This window comes from Mauremys mutica, chromosome 9, assembly GCF_020497125.1.
Source record: "Mauremys mutica isolate MM-2020 ecotype Southern chromosome 9, ASM2049712v1, whole genome shotgun sequence".
Classification (NCBI taxonomy): Eukaryota; Metazoa; Chordata; order Testudines; family Geoemydidae; genus Mauremys; species Mauremys mutica.
The window spans coordinates 77,913,659-77,937,047 of NC_059080.1; the positions used below are offsets into that span (position 1 = coordinate 77,913,659).

A 23,389-nucleotide genomic window follows, 5' to 3' on the forward strand; every position below is an offset into this window, starting at 1 on the left:
TGTGTGTGGCTTCTAGAGCTAAAATCACATTAGCCAAAATGCTTGTTACTATTATGTCATTACATAATTTTATTAACATTAATAGTCTTATTTCAAACTTCAGTAATTCTTCTGTATCTTTGTATTTTTATTTGATGTGACACTTTTAGGTACAAATCCCTTTTTTGCATTTGTGAGAAAGTGGCAATGTTTAGGTCCAAAATACTTCCTTTATTTAAACATATGAAAAAACAGGTTTTGGGGCCTGAAAAGGTTATCCTCTCACATACATATTGTGTACAGACCATTAGTCCAGTTGAAATATTTTTTTCTAGCTTTCAGTTACTTTATTTGTAACTCTTATGAGGAGATATATATTTTATAAATCTACCAATATTTATTTTTTAATTTATAATCTTCTAGTTTTGGATTTCATATTTAGTCATTAAGCTAAGTAGTATGGGTATTGCAAATGTCAATGAGCAGAGTCTTACCATGGATGTTCAAAACCTGCATCCTGGAAACATAAATGGACTATACCAAGAAAAGGTAAAACTATACTGTTACTACTGCTTTAATGCTGAGAAAATGTAAATGGTTTCCTTTATAAATTCCTGTTTTCAGTCCTGAAGAGACAGCCGTGCAAAAATTTTTTTGCAAGGATGTCTTCACTGATTTTGTGTTTTGCTATTTTCTAGTACAAGCTAACAATTTTTAAAATGAAATGTAGCAGGCATTTTATTTTGATTTGTTACTTTGGTGTGTAGGTTTTATGTAGGTTAGATTTTAATACCACTGCTGAAAGTAATGGCAAGATCACATGCGCAGTAGCAGTTTGCCAACCCTGAATGCAAAAAGTCACTAACCTGTCAGAAGTTCAACTTCCAAACTTATTGGCTTGAATCTCCACTGATTTCCTTTCCTTTCCTCCCCTCCCCTTCCCTGTCCTTTAAGGGTCATGTTCTTAGATTTGCTTAATGTGCAATGTGGTTGGATTCTGACCTTAGGTTGGCACCAAAGAATTCCCTTAGTGGATGGAGAACTTAGTGCTTGTGTGAAGCCAGTGGTGACAACTCTCGTGCCCTGTGTTTTCACTGGTGTAATGTCCCTTAAGCATGTTGTGTTGGAGAGATAAGTTATTACTCCTGGGGGAATTCAGCACCACTGCGCACAAGCAGAATTCATGTCTGGTGCAGAATATTCCGTCTCTTTGCGCCCTCCCCTTCCCCCGCAGAGAATACTTTCTGCCCAAGAAGTGCTGCAGTTCCACCTTTCGCCCACCAGAGGCTACTGTGACACCAGAACAGCCGGCTGACAGGCAATAACAGCTAGTAGCCTGCGTTCATCACAGCAGCCTGTCCGTGGAGCCAGGTTTGGAGGCAGAGTGGGGCACACGAGGCAGCTGGGGCTGTGTGTCACACTGGGTTTAGAAGGGTTAGTGGAGGCAGGGGACAGACAGGCACATACTCAGGAGCTAGTGGGGTGACAGCATTGAGCCAGGGCCATATGGGGGGAGGGAAGCTCCAGGGCCATATGTGGGAGGGGGCAGATATGCCTGATTGAATGGGAGAGGCTTGGGATCAGCCATGGTCTGCATGGGGGAGGCTCACCAACTCTCTAACGCTTCCCCCCAACCCCAGAGAAACTATTCCATACTTCTCCCACTCACACCCAGCAAACATCCAGCTTCACTCCCAGGCTCCTTCCTGCTCCCTCAGCTCTTCCATTATCCCTGACTCCCCCAAGCCTTTGCACTGCTTCTTTGGGGTACAGGAAATACATTTCTGTATTGTAGTTGAAATGAATTACTCAAAAGTTCTGTATTAATATGCCTAGTAAAGAATCTGTTTGTCCCCTCCCAAAAAAAAATCCTGAACTTTTTTTTTGTGGTGGGGGGGGGTGGGAGCGAGCGGTGTCTGTATTGTTACAGACATACTTGCTGGCACTGGCATGTGTTTTGAAATGAATTACCAAAATGAAACTTATGTGATTGTGTTTTTGAAAATATGTAGAATTTTGCAGATTTTTAAAATATTGTTCACAGAATTTTTAATTTTTTTTGGTCCAAAATTCTCCCAGGAGTAAATTATGGTGGGTCTGGTGGGCATAGAATCAGGGAGCCCTAATCAGCTCCCTGATGGCCCATCTCCCTTGTATAAAGTGGAGCTCTGATGTGGGGGAAATTCAAGTCCTAAATATTTAACTTTATCAGACTTCAATGATCTGATCACTGTACAAAAAAATTAAACGTTTCTTGTCCTTTTAAGAAACTTAATTTGTGGAAGAAGAAATCAATTTTTCTACCTTGGTCTAGTCATGATAGGGAACCACCGGTGGCTTTCTTAACTCTATCTTTAATGTGAGAATTTCTTCAGTGTTGTCAGAACACTGTTTAATCTTGCCGTACAACTCTCTCTACCCCCCCTCCCACACACTAATTAATAGGATTAATATTCTCCTGTAGCTAACCATCTTTTGGGAATATTTTGAGTCAACAAAGCTGAACATAAATTGCTGCAAGAGCTAACAAAATATAGTGAGGTGATATTCAAACGTAAAGAGACTAAAATAAAAGATTAGAAGAAACCTAGACTTTCATCACAACCTAACCTTGCATGGCAGGAGGCTCAGTGACTTTTTTTGTACTTGGTTGCTTGAAAGCGATGAGTCATTATTGAGGCTTCCCTGGGGAAGTCTGCAAATGTTTTTTCCTGCTTACCATTCAAACAGGTGTTGCTAGGTGCACTGCTGGCCCCATGAGTTTTTCCTCTTTAACACAAGATTCTTTAAAAGACGTAGAGAAGGGGAACAAATGCCTCTGACTTGGATGGTGGCTTTTCTTTAAGTATTAATGGTGATAGTGTCATAAGATCCTAGCTGGATTTATTGCTCTGAAACAGTTACTGTTTACGTTGTTGCTACCCTGGCTGAAAACTAGCCAGGTTCCCATGTGCATCCTCACCTCCCTTTGTGCCCCACACATGTAGTGCACAGTAGGGGGATATGATGTGACTTCTTCAAATTAAATGCTTCACTAAAACAGAGAGTTGTGTATATGTCCAAAGAGGCCTGTTAGCTCCTAGAGAGTGCAAAAAATAAAAATTCAGTAAGCCTTAAAATAAACTGTAGGCCACAAATAACCCACACTTTTCTTTTGCGTACAACCCTAGCGCAACATAAAACCACATTTTGGAGGTCCTTCTAAAATAGTTTATAAGCCTTTAAAGAATGTGTAGACTATTACTCTTGTGGCTGAATATCTTGTCCTCCTCCTTCAGGTCCTTTCTTAAATTCTCTTTTGCCATGATATCAATTTTAAAAAACAAACTTGGCAACTGGTAGGCAGCTGGTGTGCTGAGACCACTGTGTCTCATGCTGATCAATATCATGTCACTGTTACCTTGTGCTCTCCCTTTTCTGCCTGTATTCCCTTGTTGTCCTGTCCTATACTTTGATTGTCCCTCCCACAAAGAGCTTACAATCTTTGTTCACGGTTGTACAGCATCTAGCACAAGTGGCTCTTAGGCAATACCATAAAACAGATAAATAATTGGATGCAAATATTCCATACTTTCACTTGATGTTGTTAATGTAGTGATTGGAGCAGCAAATACCCATTTTGTCCAAATTCACTTTGATTCTAACTGGGTCTTATTCTTAGAAACAATATACTGGTCTGGTAATTTGAGCATTACAATGGGAGTCAGGAACTTGGTGTTAAATCTGAGCTCCGCTGTTGATTTGCAGTGTGGCCTCCCTTTTAGGAGCCAAGTCTCAACCTCTTTCTTAGCTTCCCCATCTATAAAATGAAGAGAAGAAATCTCTTCCCCTGGGTGACCAGATGTCCTGAGTTTATAGTGACAGTCCCGATTTTTGGGTCTTTTTCTTATATAGGCTGCTATTACCCCCCCACCCCATCCCGATTTTTCACACTTGCTGTCCGGTCACCCTACTCTCCCATGACTATTGTGAGAATTGCTAGTATGGGGCTTTGAAAATCAGCATTTTCAAACTGCTTTATGTGGACTAGCTATGACTATGTGAAAGAGGTGGGGAAACTGAAGAAAAGACTCGTGTATCTTCCTGTTGAGCAGGTTGCCCCCACTTCCTGTAACACAGGCTCCTCCTCTGGTGTAATAGAAAGGAGAGCATCTGCATACTAAATAGCAGTTGCCTATTGGGGAAGGTGAGCCTGACATATTGTAAATGATCTTAGAACAAATCAAGGGATTTTTTTTTTTGTTTAAGCTGTCTCAGGTACTTGTATGGCTTCTTCTATTGCATACCTCCAAAGGTTAAAAAGTATTTATCCTAACAACTCCTCTTTGACGAAGCACTGTTATCCCCATTTCACAGATGGGAAACTGAGGCACAAAATTCACAAAATGTCTTAGGCCCCCTAACTGCCACTTTAGAAGCCTAAATTCCAGAATCAGACTCTGCTTAGTCATAAAGCCACTGCTCACCTCCCACCAGCTTCTTGCTAAAACAGCTTAGGTGCTTATGCCAGAACCGAGAATCCCAAACAGAGAGAGGTACCTCCCTGCAGCCCAGACTTAAGCACTTAAAATAGAACCTCAGAGTTATGAACTGACCAGTCAACCGCACATCTCATTTAGAACCAGAAATACGCAATCAGGAAGCAGAAGAGACCGGGTGGGGGTTGAGCAAATACAGTATGGTACAGTGTTAAACATAAACTTTTTTAAAAAAATAAAGGGAATGCAGAAGAAAAATGCAGCTTAGTAAAGTTTCAAAGCTGTATTAAGTCAATGTTCAGTTGTAAACTTTTGAAGAAAACTTTTTGTTCAGAAATACGAACAACCTCCATTCCTGAGGTGTTCATAACGCCGAGGTTCTTCTGTATCTCTGAGAGCGAGAGAGACAGGGCTTAGCACACAGGCCTCAGTTTAGCATCTTCCATTGACTAGCTTAGGCAAGGACTGGTCATGTGTGCTGGCTTTTGTGAATCCCATTCTGATGTGCCCCTTTATCCCCACTTATAGTATAGGGAGTTTAGGTACCTAATTCTGGCTTTGTGAATTCCAATAATTTTCTAGGCACCTAAAAGTTCGGCATGGTAATGCTCAGCATTACCATGCCCAAGTTTCTTCGTGAATCTAAGAACATAATGGCCGTACTGGGTCAGACCAAAGGTCCATCTAGCCCACAATCCTGTCTTCCAACAATGGCCAATGCCAGGGGCCCCAGAGGGAATGAATAGAATAGGTAATCATCAAGTGATCCATTCCCTGTCACTCATTCACAGCCTCTGGCAAACAGAAGCTAGGGACACCATCCCTGCCCATCCTGGCTAATAGTCATTGATCGACCTATACTCCATGAATTTATCTAATTCTTTTTTTGAACCCTGTTATGGACTTGGCCTTCACAACATCCTCTGGCAAGGAGTTCCACTAGTTCAATGTGTTGTGTGAAGAAATACTTCCTTTCGTTTTAAACCTGCTGCCTATTAGTTTCATTTGGTGACCCCTAGTTCTTGTGTTATGAGACGGAGTAACTAACACTTCCTTATTTACTTTTTCCATACCAATCATGATTTTATAGACCTCAATCATATCCCCCCCCAAGTTGTCTCTTTTCCAAGCTGAAAAGTCCCAGTCTTATTAATCTCTCCTATTACCAAAGCCATTCCATACCCGTAGTCATTTTTGTTCTTCTGAATCTTTTCCAATTCCTATATATTTGAGATGGAGTGACCACATCTACACGCAGTATTCAAGATGTGGGCGTATCATGGATTTATAAAGAGGCAATTTATTTTCTGTCTTATCGATCCCTTAATGATTCCCAACAATTCTGTTCGCTTCTTTGATTGCCACTGCACATTGAGTGGATGTTTTCAGAGAACTATCCACAATGACTCCAAGATCTTTCTTGAGTGGTAACTGCTAATTTAGTCGTCGTCCTTTTATATGTATAGTTGGGATTGTTTTCCAGTGTGCATTACTTTTCATTTATCAACATTGAATTTCATCTACCATTTTGTTGCTCAAAGAGACTAATGGACAGATTTCCATTCACTTATTCTCAATGGAATTACTGGGTGCTAAATTCTTCTCAAAATCTTCCCCTAAGTGTCTTGCCCTAGGTTACACTGAAAGTCTATGGCAGAACAGGGAATTGAACCTGTGTCTCTTGAGTCCCAGGCTAATACCCTAACCACTGGATCATCCTTCCTCTTATGTTTACCAGAAGGTTCCCAAAACATAAACATAGTTGATTTTCAATGGCTCTAACTGAAACTTACTATTTCCTAGTGAGCTATCAGTACATCTTGTCAGTTTAGCTATTAAGATAATTTAAGTATGCTACTCCTTCAAAACCATAACTTTTTGTATTGGGTCTACTGTTGTTGTGGAGTGTGTTACCCCAATAGAAACTTATCTTGATTTCTATGATTAAATGGCACCACCAAAGTGTCCTTAGTGACTAAGGACTTGTCTTCATGGGGAAACTGATCGCCATAGCTATAGTAGAATAATTATTCCACTGTGGCTATGCCAGTCAATTTTCCTGTGTATACAAGACCTTAAATTCAGGATCAGATCTCGAATCTATTGTGGATCCCAAAGGGAAGTGGTAACTTTACAGGAGTAGTAAGTAAAATGCTAGACCTATCTGTGTGAACTGTAATCAAAACAGTGATTTGACTTCAGAAGAGCTGAATAACAACGATTTCTTTTTTTATTAGGATCTCTCCATGTCACGCAATGTTGCACAGTTGCCTAAATGCACTGTGTGCTTGGGCGAGGTCAGAGTGGTTTATCTACACTGTTTTGGTGACAGGTCTCCACCTTCCTCTGGAGAGATGCTGGCACCTTGACACTGGTTCTAAAGGAACAATTCATTACAGTAAATCCAACAATATTCGCTACTAACCTCAGAGCAGCTTTTCTGATCTCCTCTGGTGGGAGGGTTAACAAGCCCAAAGACGTGTGAACATTATTCTCACTTTTTGCAGATGTTATTTCACAAGAAATACCAAGAAAGGGGTAAGAAAATACTTAAATCCATATGGCAGGGTGGTTTTTCCCCTTTGGCTTCTGATTTGCAGTAGTCATGTAGTTCCTGAGGAAATAGACCATAGAGCTAATCAATACCTCTTATGTAGGGCATGTCTTCTGTAACTTACTTTAAAAAGTGAAGCTTGAAGTTGGTTTACTTCATCAGATCACTGAGACTTGCAGCCTTATTTAAATGTGAAAGAACTTTGATACATAGCAATATGGTTGAGATTTAAATTCATGGAAGTGAAGCAGTTCATAACTTTCAAGTTGGCATAGTATGTGTACTTTATTGAGCACTATGTAACCTTTTAAAACTAAACACTACTTTATGAACACTAAACTGAATTTCTTAAACCATGAATGATTTTTATGTCCAAACTTCAAAATACTGATTGCTAACAAACTTTCCCAGAGTATCACTTTTTACTGAGAACAATAATCATAAAAAAAATTCAATCCAGAGGGTAACAAGTTTGGAATGTTTGATATTTTTAGTAACAGTTCATTTAGTATTAATTGGTACTTTCATTATGGTGGTGATTTAATCCACTTTGACAAGGTTAAATTTAAATAAACAGGAAGTCTCTGAGATTATAATGGATACCTAAACATCTTTCAGGATTCTGCTGAAGGTAGAATGCCTTTAACCATCCACTCCAATTCCATTCTCTCAACGCCTGCTTTTTTGGTTTTCTTACTTGCTTATTTTCTTTGCTTCAACTTCTTATTCATTTGAATATCTTTTTTTAGCATATCTTACTAGAGATTAAATAATTATTTCATTAACTGTAAACGTGCACTTAAAGAACTCTACTACAGATAACACTTGCTGGTCATCGTTATGCTCTCAGATGCTAGTTCTGTGACTTTCCTTTCCAAATAAAAGCATAGCATGCATTGGGTATAGTACTACTTTGTCCACCAGAGGGTACCTTTTTACAATATTGTAGAAGCTTGTTGATATTTTATGTTGTATATTAACTTATCTGTGGCATACTTCCATCTAGCCCTCCATACTTTTTTAAAACACAGAAAACAAATAATTGCAGCAATGAAACTAGGATTTTTCTAAACGTATCAATGATGCATTGTAATGTGGATGGGGTTTGTGGTTACTAAGGCATTTAAGTGTGAACTCTTCCCAGGGGGAAAAAAAATCTATATAGTATTTAGTTTAATAGATTGGGCAGAGGTACAACTACAGCTTGTGCAGTGTTTGCGCACGAACATACAGTCTTGTGTCTGCTTAAGAGCTTGGAAACTTCATTTCTGTACATCCTCCAGTCCCCAGGAAAAAAAAATAAAAATACAATATTTACTCTTTGCTATTTTATTTAGCAAAACACTGTAGCGCATGCATACCCTACAATTGGAATTCAGATAAGGAAGACACCTCTCAAAGAACTTTCCATTATGGAAGGTAGGTGGCCTTTCTTTTTGCCACATCTTATCTCACACAGTGAAACACAAACACATTTATGTATCATCTATATAGCAGCTAACAACATAACTCTCTCTTTTTAGTATTCAGAGAACATTTGTATTTCCTAGTACTATCTACTTGTCTTTTGAAGCTAATTTTGTAGTACAAGATTATTTACTGGACTCAATGAGTCTTGCTAATATTATGGTTGTTAGTGAAACACTAAAACCAGCTTTTGACTCCTGTGTTCAGCATAAAACTTACTTTTCTAGCTATACACAGGTTATGCCAGTATGATAGCTTGTAGTGTTACATTTTTTTAGATGCATAAACTTCAAAACAGTATATAAATGTAGATGACTGTGATTGTAGGTGCAAGCAGGGCTTGAAAAATTTGACACCTGCAATCCAGAGGACTAATCCTGCTAGCCCAGAAGTTAATTTATAAAAAAAAAAAAAGTTGGAGGGGGAACCTCCACCAGCCAAGTTCTTCTTTGGAGGGGTGGGGTAGGGAATGCCCTGATATAAGAAGCCCAGCTCCTCTACAGTAGCTGCTGGAAGATACTGAACTTGCTATAGGATGCTGTCTGTTGATCTGATTTGGGTACTCCTTTGTATCTACCTTTTGTTAGTAAGTGCCTTGATTAGACAACTGTCTCCTCTCTTTCTATCCAGATCCTCCTGGATGCTACAAAAGTGGTCATAGGAATGGCCTTATTACTTTCTTTCAGCTTCCTGCTTGTATTTACTAATGCTTATCTTTTTGTATGCTGTTCTATGAGACGCCATGCACACTTGAGAGAAAATAGAGGCTGAGGCTTTGGCAGTTGGCTTTCCCGCTCCATGAGTGTGAAAGCGAGGCTGCTGAGAAGATCCTGATGAGGAACAGGGTTCATGTGTATTTGTGCATGCGTTGTTTTATATGAAGTAGTTTCAGGTCTAGAAACTGAGATGGAACTTTGTATAGTGAGGAGGTGGTTCTCACTGTCTTTGAGTCTTTTGTATTTGGTATCTATCTTGATTCCGACAGTTCAGGCTTTAGGAGATTGGTGAAAAATGAAAGCTGAGGTTCTCATGCAATGTAAATTTCTAATGGTCATGACACCAGACAATCCTTGACTATGTGAAGAAAGTTCACCATTCAGTCTCAAAGCAGAAGACTTATGAACAGAACCTCAGATGTATTTATTAAACTTTTAAAGCCAGTCTCACTATATTTGTGTGGTGGGGGGTGGATGACTCATGACTTTGAGCATTTGGAGTTGACAACATTGTAAAACTGCCAAGAAAACTTATTTCTTAGAGCCTATATTCCCCAAGCCCTGGTCTACATTATGGGGTTAGGTTGAATTTAGCCGCCTTAGATCTATTTTAAAATGACTGCGTCCACACAACCAATCCCATTCTGTCGACCTAAAGGGCTCTTAAAATCGACTTCTGTACTTCCCCCCCCCCCGCCCCAAACAAGGGGAGTAGTGCTAAAATGACCTTGCTGGGTTGAATTTGGGGTAGTGCAGATGCAAATTGATGGTATTGGCCTCCGGGGAGCTATCCCAGAGTGCTCCATTGTGACCACTCTGGACAGCACTTTGAACTCCCATGCACTAGCCAGGAACTTTTGAATTTCATTTCCTATTTGGTCAGCTTGGCGAACTCAGCAGCACAGGTGACCATGCAGTCCCCCCAGAATCGTAGAGTGCATAGAATGTTTCTATGCCCCCCCTATCATCTCCGTCCCTGAGGTTATCGCAGATTAGAAGGCAAAAAAAAACCGCACTCGTGATTGTTTTCCAAGTTTATGCAGTCCTCCCGCACTGATAGGACATAGCTTAATGCATGGAGGCATTCAGTGGTAGAGGCCAGGGAAGAATTAAGTGAGCATGAAGAGCAGAGGCAGGACGTGATGCTGAGGCTAATGGGGGAGCAAACGGGCATAAAACGTCTGTTGGAGCTGCAGGAAAGCCAACAAGAGCACAGACCCCCGCTGCATCCACTGTATAACCGCCTACCCTCCTCCCCAAGTTCCATAGCCTCCTCACCCAGATGCCCAAGAATGGGGGGTGGAAGGGGAGGGAGAGCGGCTCTGGGCACCCAGCCACTCCACTCCAGAGGATGGCCCAAGCAACAGAAGGCTGTCATTCAGTTTGATTTTTAGTTTGGCTACAATAAGCAATGTGGCCTTGTCCTTCCTCCTCCTCCACCCCACCCAGGCTACCTTGTCCGTTATCTCTATTAATTAAAAAAAAAAAAAGAGACCATGCATGGTTTCAAAACAAGTTGCTTTATTTCGAAGGGGGGAGGGTGGTTGGCTTACAGGGAATTAAAATCAACAAAGGGGGCATGTTTGCATCAAGGAGAAACACACACAACTGTCACACCGAAGCCTTGCCAGTCATGAAACTGGTTTTCAAAGCCTCTGATGCGCAGCGCGCCTTGCTGTGCTCTAATTGCCCTGGTGTCTGGTTGCTCAAAATCTGACACCAGGCGATTTGCTTCAACCTCCCACCCCACCATAAATGTCTCCCCTTACTCTCTCAGATATTATGGAGCACACAGCAAGCAATAATAACAATGGGAATGTTTGGATGCGCTGAGGTCTGACCTAGTCAGCAAACAGCGCCAGCAAGCTCTTAAAAGTCCAAAGGCACATTCCAACACCATTCTGCACTTGCTCAGCCTATAGTTGAACTGCTCCTTACTACTGTCCAGGCTTCATGAGCCATGGAGCAAGGGGTAGGCGGGACCGTGCGGTGCTGCCGGCTGGGAGAGCAGCCTGAGGTAGAAGCCTCCAGTTCACATGATATTCCAGGCAGGACTGAACCTCCATGAGACGAAACTTAAAGAAGAGAATGACCTGGAGCCTCTGGCTCCCATTCGGTGCTCTAAGAGGAGGATGGCCATGTCTGTCCAGGTGCCCCTGATTGACCTCACTGAGGAGGATTCTGAGGAGTCCTCCCAGAGCATAAGTACCATGTCTGCCAGCAGCACCCAGGATGACCAGAACGGATCCCCCAAGCTCGTTGCTGGAGAGCAGAGTTGCAGGGGAAGTGGTGGAATACCAGGATGGGAAAGATTTTGGAATTGGGGGAGCTCATGTGGGGGAAGATCAAGGGCTTCTCCTGCTGGCCTGCAATCATAGTCTCCTATAGAGTCACGTCCAAATGTCAGGCAATCTCCGGAATGTGCTGGGTGCAATGGTTTGGGGACGGGAAGCTCTCAGAGGCTTCATCAGACAAGCTGGTGGCTCTGATGGGTTTTAGGCAGCATTTCAGCCACTCCACGTTTAATAAGCTGGTCTCCTATCGACAAGCCATACACCATGCCTTGGAGGTTGCTAGGAGCTAGGCAGGGAAGATGTTCCCAGAACCCCCGGCCAAGTGGCTAAAGACTAACTTCTGCAACAACAGCAAGGAGCAGGTGGAGGAGGACCAGAGCAGAGAGCAAGTGGTTTCCGAAGTCACAAACAGGAGCCTTGAAGACAGTTGTTTATCATGATGGAGAAAAAACCCAGCCACATTCCACTGCTGTTTATGGGGGGCCTTTGCCAGATTTGCAGGGATCGATTCCTGGAGCTGTTCTACATGTATGACAAGGACAGGTACCAGTCCTACTGCACTGTCTGCTGCAAAGGCAAGGAGCTGCTGCTGTGTAGCAATGCCAGCTGCTGCAGGTGCTTCTGCGTCAGGTGCTTGAAGGTCCTGGTAGGGCAAGGTACCTCAGCCAAGGCAAAAGAGCAAGAGCCCTGGAGCTGTTACATGTGCCAACCACAGAAGTGCTATGAGGTGTTACAATACCGACCGGACTGGAATGTACGGCTGCAAGACGACTTCACCAGCAACAAAGGACAGGAATATGATGCACCTAAAATCTAAAAAGGCCCGCGCATATCAAGTCACTACCCTTGATAACAGAACGTCAATGATTGCATTGGCTACTCGGATCACAGCAGCCCCCACAGCAGACTTGCCCACAACAGCAGCAGTGACGGTGAGCTGAGCAGGCTCCATGCTTGCTGTGGTATGGCGTCTGCACAGGTAACCCAGGGAAAAAGTGAAAAACGATTGTCTGCCGTTGCTTTCATGGACGGAGGGGCAACTGACGACATGTACCCAAAACCACCCATGACAATGTTTTTGCCCCATCAGGCATTGGGAGCTTAACCCAGAATTCCAATGGGCAGTGGAGACTGCGCAAACTGTGGGATAGCTATCCACAGTGCACTGTTCCATAAGTCATGCTAGCCACAGTAGTGAGGACACACTCTGCCGACTTAATGCGCTTAGTGGGGACATACGCAATTGATTTCTAAAAATCGACTTCTATAAAATCGACCTTATTTTGTAGTGTAGACATACCCTAAGGCTTTGTCTACACTGGACTTTTGTCGGTAAAACTTTTGTTGTTCGGGAGTGTGAAAAAAAACACACACCCCAAATAACACAAGTTTTTACCAATGAAAATTGTTGGTGTAAACTGTGCTTTGTCAGCGGAAGAGCTCTCTCCTACCAACAAACAGCAGCTACACTGCGCACCTTTTAGTGGCATGGCTGTAGCGGCACAGCTGTGTCACTAAAAGGCACGTAGTGTAGACATAGCCTAAGAATAACTTGAGTGGGGGAGGAGTGTTGCATTATAATTCTCCCTGTAAATTGACATTAGAAAAATAAGCCAACTTAAAAATTCCTCTTATCTGTAATGTGATTCACTTCTGGCTTGTGCTTTAACAGCATCACAGATGGCTGTTAGAATAGCTGTAACTCCCAGCCTCTAAAGGATTCTCAGTTTAGTGAGGGGAGGGATAGCTCAGTGGTTTGAGCATTGGCCTACTAAACCCAGGGTTGTGAGTTCAGTCCTTGAAGGGGCCACTTATGGATCTGGGGCAAAATCAGTACTTCGTCCTGCTGGTGAAGGCAGGGGGTTGGACTCAATGATCTTTCAGGGTCTTTTCCAGTTCTATGAGGATAGGTATCTCCATATATTTATTTTTTCCTCTTTTTCTAGTAACTGACTAAAAATGAGAGGGAACTAAATGTATAGAAGTGCCAGTCTTGCTGTGGCTTTTTAGAGGGAGGAATGGAGTCCCAGCTAACTGACTCAAACTGGAAGCCTTGACATTTTGAAGGGTGGCGCAACAAGGGAGAGTGGAAATATAGGGAACGAAGTTGTGGGTTGTCAGATGGCCCTAAAGTATTGGGGGGCCAATCTTGATTCTGTTGAAGTCCAGTGGGAATTTTCGTATCGGATTCAGTAAGAGCTGGATCAGGTGTCTTTAGTTGTAAAGAATCTACCTGTCTTTTAAAATAAATCTTTTAATTACAGCTTAGGCCTGGTCTACACTGGGGGGGGAGGAGGGTCGAACTAAGGTACGCAACTTCAGCTACGCTGCTGAAGTCGAACTACCTTAGTTCGAGTTACTTACCCGTCCTCACGGCGCGGGATCGAAGTCCGCGGCTCCCCCGTCGACTCCGCCACCGCCGTTCGCGGTGGTGGAGTTCCAGAGTCGACGGGAGCGCATTCAGAGTTCGATATATCGCGTCTAGATGAGACGCGATATATCAAACTCCGAGAATTCGATTGCTACCCGCCAATCCGGCGGGTAGTGAAGACGTACCCTTAGAGACTTGATATATTTTTATCAGAATTCTGTTAGCCTCTAAGACAGCTTTATAACTTTTTTTTTAAATGGACAAAAGAAATATTGCTAAGCTTGAACCATTACACTCGGTGCTGGAGTCCTGTCTAAAGTTGGTGTTTTCTGTAATCTTCTAACCCTGACATTCTTCTGTCCTGCACACTCCCCTCTGAAATAAAAACTCTTTGCTAATCTTTGTCACTTCTAAAAACTTTAGGCAATGAAATTACATTTAACTGTGTTGCTCAAGTGAGTTCAGTGTTGTTCACGTACCTTCATTCACAGAATCTTCTAACCAGAATATTGATGTAATTAAAAAAGCAGGCAGATCTATTCATTCTAAATGGTAAACTGCCCAGAGATAGTCTCCAAAATTAATATATTAAATACTGATAGTCAATGTGACAACAGAAAAGGTGGTGCTCTAGTCATCCTTGTCACTTATACTCGGTTCATGTTTGGGGTGTTTCTTCTCAGCCATAACATCTAGCAGCTTAATCTCATTTTTAAATGAAAACTGAGGTTTTCATTTCAAGATAGTTGCTTCAGAGACATGCTGCTGTACTTTACCGCACAGCATACTAGTTCAGTCATAGTCCTGGCTGTTAAGGTTAAATTCTAATTTCAAGGGTCCTAATTCTGCAAATGACTACACAGGCAGACCCTGCACCCTGATAGTTAAAGCTGTTTTTAACTGAAACAGATTAATGCTACAGGACCATTTAAACTTCTAATCCAAAATGAAGATTTCATTCTTAATATTAAATGTTAATTCTAAACAGTATGTTCAAAATGCATATAATCATGCCATAAACTGTTTCCTCTGCGAAAGCAAAACACACCCCCCCCCCAAAAAAAAACTGTTTACTCTTTGCTTCTACATTCCTTCCCCCTACCTTCCCCAAAACCCACCTTTTTAAAATAAATTCATTGATTATGGTTTTCTTCTCCTTAAGAAGTTGCACTTTGGATGTGTACTAGTTGATTTGAGATTAATGATGACACTTGAAGGGCTGTCTTTTTTTTTTTAATTGATTTTTGTGGAAGGCTAACATGTTAGCCTATCTTAGCTAGTTACAGAATGGGGATATATATCTGAATCGTAATGCTAGAAGAAAAAGGAAGCTAGCTTTGGTGACCATTTTGAGGAAGGACATCTACAGTACCCTTGTAACTTGGAAGCTTGAAAGTTAGCAAGACACTGAAACAGTTTTGTTAAATTTGTATTAAAATGGATTGTTTTTTAATTAGACTGTCTGAAAGCATAAATATTGTCATCTTAAAAGTCTGCAAAACTCTGTTCCTAAAATACGTTGAGGCATTTTGCCATCTTGTGCTGATAGTCTGAAACCTGATTTGCTAAAACACTCTGCATTAGTACTTGGCATGGGAAAAACATGTCCCATACCAGTAAGCACCTAAATAGGACTTAATTTAATGGCTTACAATAGGATTCTAGTTACTTTATTGGATGGGGCATCCAGAGTTTCCTGGGAGCAAATGAATACAACTGTGGGATTTCAGAATTTTGAGTATTGATTACTGGCGCACTACTGCAAAGTCATAAGAACGCTCCTGATTATATAGCTCCTCTACTGGCAGCTAATTAGTAAGTAAATGCTGAGGATAAATACTACTACAGGGTGGTTGGTTTTTTTGTGTGTGTCTCAAAACATTTCATAGTGGTGTATGATGTAGCAAGTTTGCATATTTGCTAATTCACTTAAAGAAACAAAAGGTTTTGTAGTGTGAATGTGGATAATGAGAGAGGGAAATTAAACAATAACTGAACTAGATTAAGATATATAATGGCTGGTAATTTTAGGTGTCCATAGACGTGGATTACGGGGGTTATGTTTTATACAGTAAAAACTTTATCTGGCATATTGGGGGTATGCCAGTAAACTAAGAGGGGGAGGGAGTTTGGGCATGGGAGAGTATGTGGGGCACAGGCTCTGGGAAGGAGTTTGGGTGCAGGAGGGGGCAGAGGGTTGGGCGAGGGAGGGGTTTCGAGGTGCTGGATCCAAGGGGCACTCACCTCGGGCAGCTCCCCACAAGCAGTGACCTGTCCCTGCTGTTCCCAGGCAGAGGCGCGACTAGGCAACTCTGCACACTGCTCCTGCCCCACCCCAAGCGCTGGCTCCACAGCTCCCATTGGCCATGGTTCCCGGCCAATGGGAGCTGCGGGGGAAGCACCTGCAGGTGGAGGCAGCATGTAGAGCAGCCTAGCCACGCCTCCGCCTAGGAACAGCAGGGACAGGCCGCTGCTTGCGGGGAGCTGCCTAAGGTGAGCACCGTCCAGATCTGGCACTCCAAACCCCCTCCCAAGCCCGTGCCCACACCCTGTCCCGCACGCCAAACCCTTTGTGGCAGTTCCTCCACTTAGAAGCAGCAGGGACATGTCACCACTTCCAGGGAGCCATGCAGAGCCAGGTAGGGAGCCTGCCGGCCCCGTGCCAACAGGATTATAAACTGGACTTTCTACAAAGATTAGAAATGCCAGTTTATAGAGCTTTCAGGTTGGTACAGGGCCGGTTAACATAGCCATTACTGTAGTTGGTAAACTGAAGAAGCTTGAATGGGGAGTGGCAATATATATTTTCAGAGCTCTAATTGTCCCAGACAGTTAAGGAGAACTTCCACAGAGGTTGTAATGTGTTATGGAATTCTTAAAGCCTCCTAAGAGTTAGTTTCTCAGCAAAGGCACATATGTTATAAGACAGACCTTTAACAATCTATTACTTGCAAGATTTGTATGTACAAATGGGTTCAATGTTTAGTCAAGTAAGAGTAATCTAATATCCACTTAATTTTATTTTTTTTACAGTGCGTCTGGTGCAAGTGTTGTAGCCATTGACAACAAAATAGAACAGGCAATGGTAAGTAGAAAACAAAGATTCCTATTTCTAATAGGACAAGCAGTTAATCAATTAGATGAAATCTTTCAAACTATGTTCATTTTTTATTGAAACATGCTGTTTTCAGGATAATGCAGATTCCTAGAATAAAACCGAGTATCATTAGCCAGAATTGCTGATGTAATGTCTGTTCCCCTCCCCTCAATTAGTTCTGATTCTTCCATTCCATTATATGAAGAGTGGATTTTCCTAGATTATGGAGTGGCAACAGATTGGGATTAGTTTTACGTTAGATCCAAATTGCTTCCTACCCATTGTGTTGGTACAGAGTTTTTTTTAAAACATTTTGAAAGGATTTAACATAAAAACTTGGAATACATGTAAAACAGTGAATATATAGCACACTTTTTAAAAAAAAAAATTCTTTGGTTACTTAATATTTAATGAAACAAAATTAAAATCCAACTCTGCCACCTCCTCCCAGTCTGAGTTTTTTCTGGTTCTTGTATGCTGCGCTGCAGGATCCCATCATCCACTCCCAGAACACCATTTTTCATTTATTTTCTAATCACATTGTCCCCCTTTTATGTATTCCTAGAAATAAGGCCAGTTGTCTCATCACTGGACTACTTGGCTCCCCAGTACATGCCATCCTGCAAAACTAAATGCATGTGTATTTATAGTATTCATGTTCAGACTTTTAAGTTGAAAACAATCTACAAGATGCTAGTTGCAAAAAGCTATATTCTCCGAAGTTAATGTATGCCTCTCATGAGGCCAAAACCTAGAACACAGCCTGCTGCCTGTTTTTTATGAAGTGTTTTTCAGCATTAAAATACATATGATGTAACTAGAAGGCCATTCAAAAGCTCCATTTTTATATTCAGATTTCTGTAAAACTTTCTTAATTCCTGTGGAGTAGAAAAGATCTTACCGTTTTAATGCAAATGGAAGTGCCTATGCCTACTCCATTGTGCAGTAGAAGCCAGTTAGCATGCAGTGTTTTAGGGCCTTTCAGATTGGAGACATTTTGCAGCAACTTCCTGAGGGTGCTGGATTATTTGCTCTTAAATATTAACTTGTTCATGTGATTTTTTTATTAAGTGATAAATATTTGTCTAGTGTTACTGGACATCAGTTTTACTTTAATGGAATAAGTGAAATCATACTAACATTTTAAGACCAAGCAGGATGCAGTTGTATTGTAAACTCTGCTGTTTCAGTTTGTGTAACTACTGACTTGCTGTTCACAGGATCTGGTGAAAAGCCATTTGATGTACGCAGTCAGAGAAGAAGTGGAAGTCCTGAAGGAACAAATAAAAGAATTAATCGAAAGAAACTCTTTACTTGAACGAGAAAATGCACTGTTAAAATCTCTTTCAAACAATGATCAGTTATCCCAGCTCTCAACTCAGCAGGCCAATCCTAGTAGCACTTCCCAACTGCAAACAGTGATAGCACAGCCTCCTCAGCCAACGCAACCTCCACAGCAGCCGAATGTTTCCTCAGCGTAAAGCTTTTCTTTCCTCATTAAGAAAAAACTGAAAGCAATCTGTCCTTGTGTGCCACTGGTGTTCTTTCCACTTTATATGAAAGCAAGTAGCCATGCTTCAGTTGTGTGTTTTTGGCCTTTTCAGTATTAGACAATCATTCTACAAGAGCTTTCCCTCACTTTGAGATGTCATACAGCGCAGTTGGTGTCCAGTTATGTCATCAGTGCACAAGGGAAATGGTAGAAGGAGTTAATGCAAAGCGTATGCATTTATTTGGTGCGCATGAGTGGGGTCTTTAAGAGCTTTGATGGCTCTCCAAGGTTTCCATTACCCATGGATTACTTTGAGCCTTGCTATCTCATGTAAGAAGTAACAATTCATCTTAAGAGCCACTGTTCTTTCAGTATAAGTAACATTTGCCTATATTAGTTTCATTTATTTGTTTTATTTATTACAGGGCTGCTATTTTCATAATGTACATGAACAATGTCACAGACCTTTTTTAATTTTTTTTAATAAATGTAAGTATCAGTAAAAATTGATAGACGGGATTGCGTTTAATAGATAAAATGTTTAGGCAATAATTGAACAAAAGAATCCTGGCATATTTCTAACACTAATGGCAATTTACTTTTGGTATTTATTGATGGTAGTCAAGACCCAGCTTGAATGTACATTTTGTATAGAGTGTAAGTATGAAGACCATAGTGCATCTGTACAGGTAGTCACCAGTTATTGTGATATAATAAATAATTGATGGGCTATTTTGATGAAGAAAACTTTGCTCATTTCTGTTTCTACTTTCTAATAGAGAGAAATTGCCATGATTCCTCTGCTTTTTGACATTTCGTATGATTTTTTTTTTTTTGGGGTGGGAATAAAAAGCTGTGAAATTGTTCAACCTACTTTGTAACCAAAGAAGCAAAGCTGTGTAATTGAGTTTTTTTATTTTATAATGCACATTCTTTATGTATTTTTATTTAGTGTTTTTCTCATTCACAATTTTCTTTGCTGTCTAGCATGATCTGCATGACCTATAATCTTTGAACCACTTTCGTACCTCATGTTTTTATCCAGCACTCTTATTGTAATATGTAATAGTCTGTGAACAATGTCAAATAAAAGAACGAACAGCTGGTGTTGGTGGAGCTGCGCTAGTGTACTATGCACTAGTTGTTTAAAAAAATGAAGTGAGCCATCTTTTGTTCATTTAAAATGGTGTTTTGAATTTCGTATGAGAAAACGTTTTGTTACATTGCAGATTTTAATGTATTTAATAAATGCAACATGCAGATTAAGTGCAGTGTATATTGAGTATTTAAATTAAAAAAATGTACATTTCATAAATAGTTTCAAGAGAGACCATCATTTGTGTATACTAACACATAGTGTCAGAAATTGATGTATAAATATATATATTTTAACACATTTTCTGAAATTAAACTGCAGTTTTGTTGAACTATTTGACTCTAGATGTGTTCAAAATGTAACCTTAGATTGAATAATGGTTTTTCTTAACATAATTGAAGTTATGCCTTGTTAGTGATCAATAACTAGTAGTAGACTTAGATGCTATTCTTACTATTTAAATTAAAATAGTAACTTAATATTTGCCCTAAAACTTGATTAACACAGTTACAGTTAAGTGTCTTGTATCCTTCCAGAAGGTTGAGTGCACCTATAATTAAACCTTGGTAAATAAGGAAATAGTTATGGTACATGCCAGCCCTGCCTCACAATCTTAATTCGGCCCTCTTTGAATGATGCCTCCTTCTGACATCCTAGCACTCTGTCCTTTCAGATTATATGGAATATGTATTTTTTTTTGAGAGAGAGGTAAGGGGCGGCTGTATCTGAGGAACACCTTGACCAAAATGACCCCAACTTGTATCATTAACTCTACCCCAGCCCATATGTGGCACAGCAATGTTACAATGAGGTAGTAGTGCCACCATGATTAAAGTTACACCAGGATTTCCATTTTAACAGGGATGAGAATGTTCTTAATTATGTTTTCGGTGCTTGATTCCCTTCTGTAACCGTTTTGTAGAGGAATATCACTGAGGTTTGCAACTTTTAAAAAGGACCATCTGACTAATAATTTTCTATTGTGTGACACTTCATTTGGACTCCCTTTTCACAGAAGCTTTAGCACTCTGAGAGGTGAAACGAAGTGTACACGGGATGAATTGTAGAAAGTGGTTTTTCATTACAAACAAGTTACTGTATACTGGCACAATATACACCTCTACCTCGATATAACGCTGTCCTTGGGAGTCAAAAAATCTTACCGTGTTATAGGTGAAACCGTGTTATATCGAACTTGATTTGATCTGCCAGAGCATGTAGCCACGCCCCCCCCCCCCCCCGAGCACTGCTTTACCTCGTTATATCTGAATTTGTGTTATATCAGGTGGCATAACAGGGTAGAGGTGTATAGTCAATGTGGGCCTTAAGCCAGTCCTTACAATAGGGCTCTCTGTGATGAGTGTATTTTGATGCTCAGCAACCCTTTTTGATCATGCTGCTGGTGAGAGTTGCAGCAGTTGGCCTTTCTTTTATTGTGCTCATTATGGAAAAAGGTGAGGAGCATGCCATATGATTAAAACTAAACGCATTGCATGCTGCTTACTTGGAGTCTTTCATATTCCCTCTATTTAATGCACTTTCCTTGACAGTACTTGATTAAAATAAAATCTGAGTATGCATTTGAATTTTAGAGCACTTTGAAATGTCAACTCTTAAACCAGAAGCTTCCTTGAGGACAAAACTTTCAGAAGCCCCTGAGAATGCCCACGCAGAGCAACGAATGTGCACAACATACATTTCTTCAGTTGCCAAGGGCAGGGAGGGACTCCTAATTCACAGTATTTAGGTGCAATTCAGATTCAATAACCACTTGTTATTTTAAGCCACCCACTTGGGCTGCCTGAAAATTTTCCGGCTAGAAAGAGAGACCCGGTCCTTCTGTGCATGGGCCAACTGCCTTTCTCTTTGGCTTAACAAGGTGGGTGAGGTAATACCTTTAACCAACAGAAGTCGGTTCAATAAGAGACATGCTTTTGAGACACACATAACTGGCTTATGCTATATGGTAGATCCACCTCAAATAACACTTCTAATGGTTCCCCAAATTGCTGTGGGTGCCAGACACTGGCTGAGACCAATCCCCAGTGGGAGATATCTGTTTGACTTGGCTCCTCATAGTTTGAGCCCCAAGTGTGCGCATAAAATAGCCATAAAATGATATGAAACTTTTCTGTTTGAATATGGGAGTCCCCTCCAAGTGTTCTTACATTTTGAGCACTAACCCTACCTTGATCCCCTTGAGATACAGCAATTTTCAACACAATTCAAGTGAACTCATGGTTTTTAGGGCACTTATACTCTTTCACACATGAATTTACTAGTTTTAACCTTAAATATATATTGGTGCTACTGTAATGCTGACAGATTCTGGTCATCATTGGCCAGGATCAGACTTCTGGAGCTTAATGCACAAGCTGCTACTGCATGAGCTAAAAGACACATCTGTCTTAACCAAAGCTGTAGCAGGCTCATCAATCTCTTGCTGGCCTAGCCACCACTATAGGGGACAAAGTGCTGCACCAAACCGGCCTGGGTTACGCTACCACCGTACACAAACATTGATTTTTTTTATTACTTTTACCCAGAGTAACAACTTTGTCGTCACATTGTTAATTTTCTAATCCAAACTATAATCTTCTCTACGAAATGTAATTATATTCTGATAGGGTAAGGCAACATTTCCTGTCCATCTATTCAATCTTTCCATTTCCATTGAGTGACTGGATGGAGCTTTTTAAAGTTTATTGAATGGATGCCCTTACTACTTCTACATATTGATTTGTATATGAAAGCAATTCTGAGAAGGGAAAATAAGTCAGGTCCTGCAGCCTTCAGGGGATGGGTTTTTTTTTCTCCACCTCGGGAGATTTATTTATTTAAATGCTCTCAATGTTGGGTTTGGCCTCTTCACCAACATCAGCACTTCCTTGAGCTAGCAGGAGCCCAAGAAGTTAGTGAAACAGGAAGACCAAGTCATAATTTTCCAAATTTCTGCTGCTTCCTTGAGGAGGCACTATGCTATGTGGTCACAAACATGGTCCTCTGCTGGTGCTGAAGACAGTCGTGGGGGATAGAAGGAAACAGACAATGAGAGAGAGAATAGGCATGAAACTCTCCCAAGGATGATACCTCAACCTGAAAAATCCACAGATGGTTTTTAAAGATTATTTGATTGGGGGCCATTTTAAAATAAAGCAAGCTCTACTGGTGGATTAACTGTCACTGTCAGGTTGTATCTGGGGCTGTTCTTTATGTATTCACTGTCAGGCAGCTCCCCACTGTTCGTTGTTTTATATGCAAAAGCACCAGTTAAGTCAATCAACTACTGCAGACTGTTTGTATCACATTATAGTGTAAAACAAAGAAAACAAAAACCCTAGAACATCAGGGGTCTGGCTGACACTAAATACGTACAGGACAGCACTGCCAGCTGCTCCCTGCTAGTGGCTAGGTCGGCCAATTTGCTTTTTGACACTGTGTTCAAGAAAAGGGCCAACTCATGGCAGAAAGCACAAGGCTGAACTTTGAGATGAGACTAGAAAAACATGGGAATTGTAAATGGACCCTTTATGTTCTGGTCATTTTTTTTTTCTGTCAGCTGAAGTCTTCCAATGATTCTTTTATACAAATAAAATTTTTCCATACCAGCATTTTTTCCCAAGAAAAAAAGACTGCTTATAATAAAAAGAGAAACATCTTGGCTATACAGATGTATGTGCTTTGGGGTTGGATTTAAATTATATGAGAAAATAAATAGCAAAATATACTGATGGTGAGGATTGAATCTTAGTGCTATACAAAATGTTTGGACATTGGTGAATAAGGAAAAAAAGATCCTCAAGTAGTTTTCCTTGTCTTTTGTTCTGGTCAGTGTGCTGAAGAAT

General features: G+C 40.9%; 1 protein-coding gene across 2 annotated transcripts in view; it reads left to right on the forward strand.

Moving 5' to 3' along the window:
* Nucleotides 1–19,591, forward strand: part of TSC22D2 (TSC22 domain family member 2) — a 40,707-nt gene extending 21,116 nt beyond the window's left edge. The window contains exons 2-3 of one of the 2 annotated variants that reach the window (XM_045030248.1): nt 16,893–16,944; nt 18,177–19,591. In XM_045030248.1, coding sequence (XP_044886183.1) covers nt 16,893–16,944; nt 18,177–18,437 — 313 coding nt within the window. In that variant the 3' untranslated portion in view covers nt 18,438–19,591. Of the gene's footprint in view, nt 1–16,892; nt 16,945–18,176 lie in introns of those variants that run through there. The other variant, XR_006582193.1, reaches the window with a different exon arrangement.
* The last annotated feature ends 3,798 nt before the right edge of the window (nt 19,592–23,389 follow it).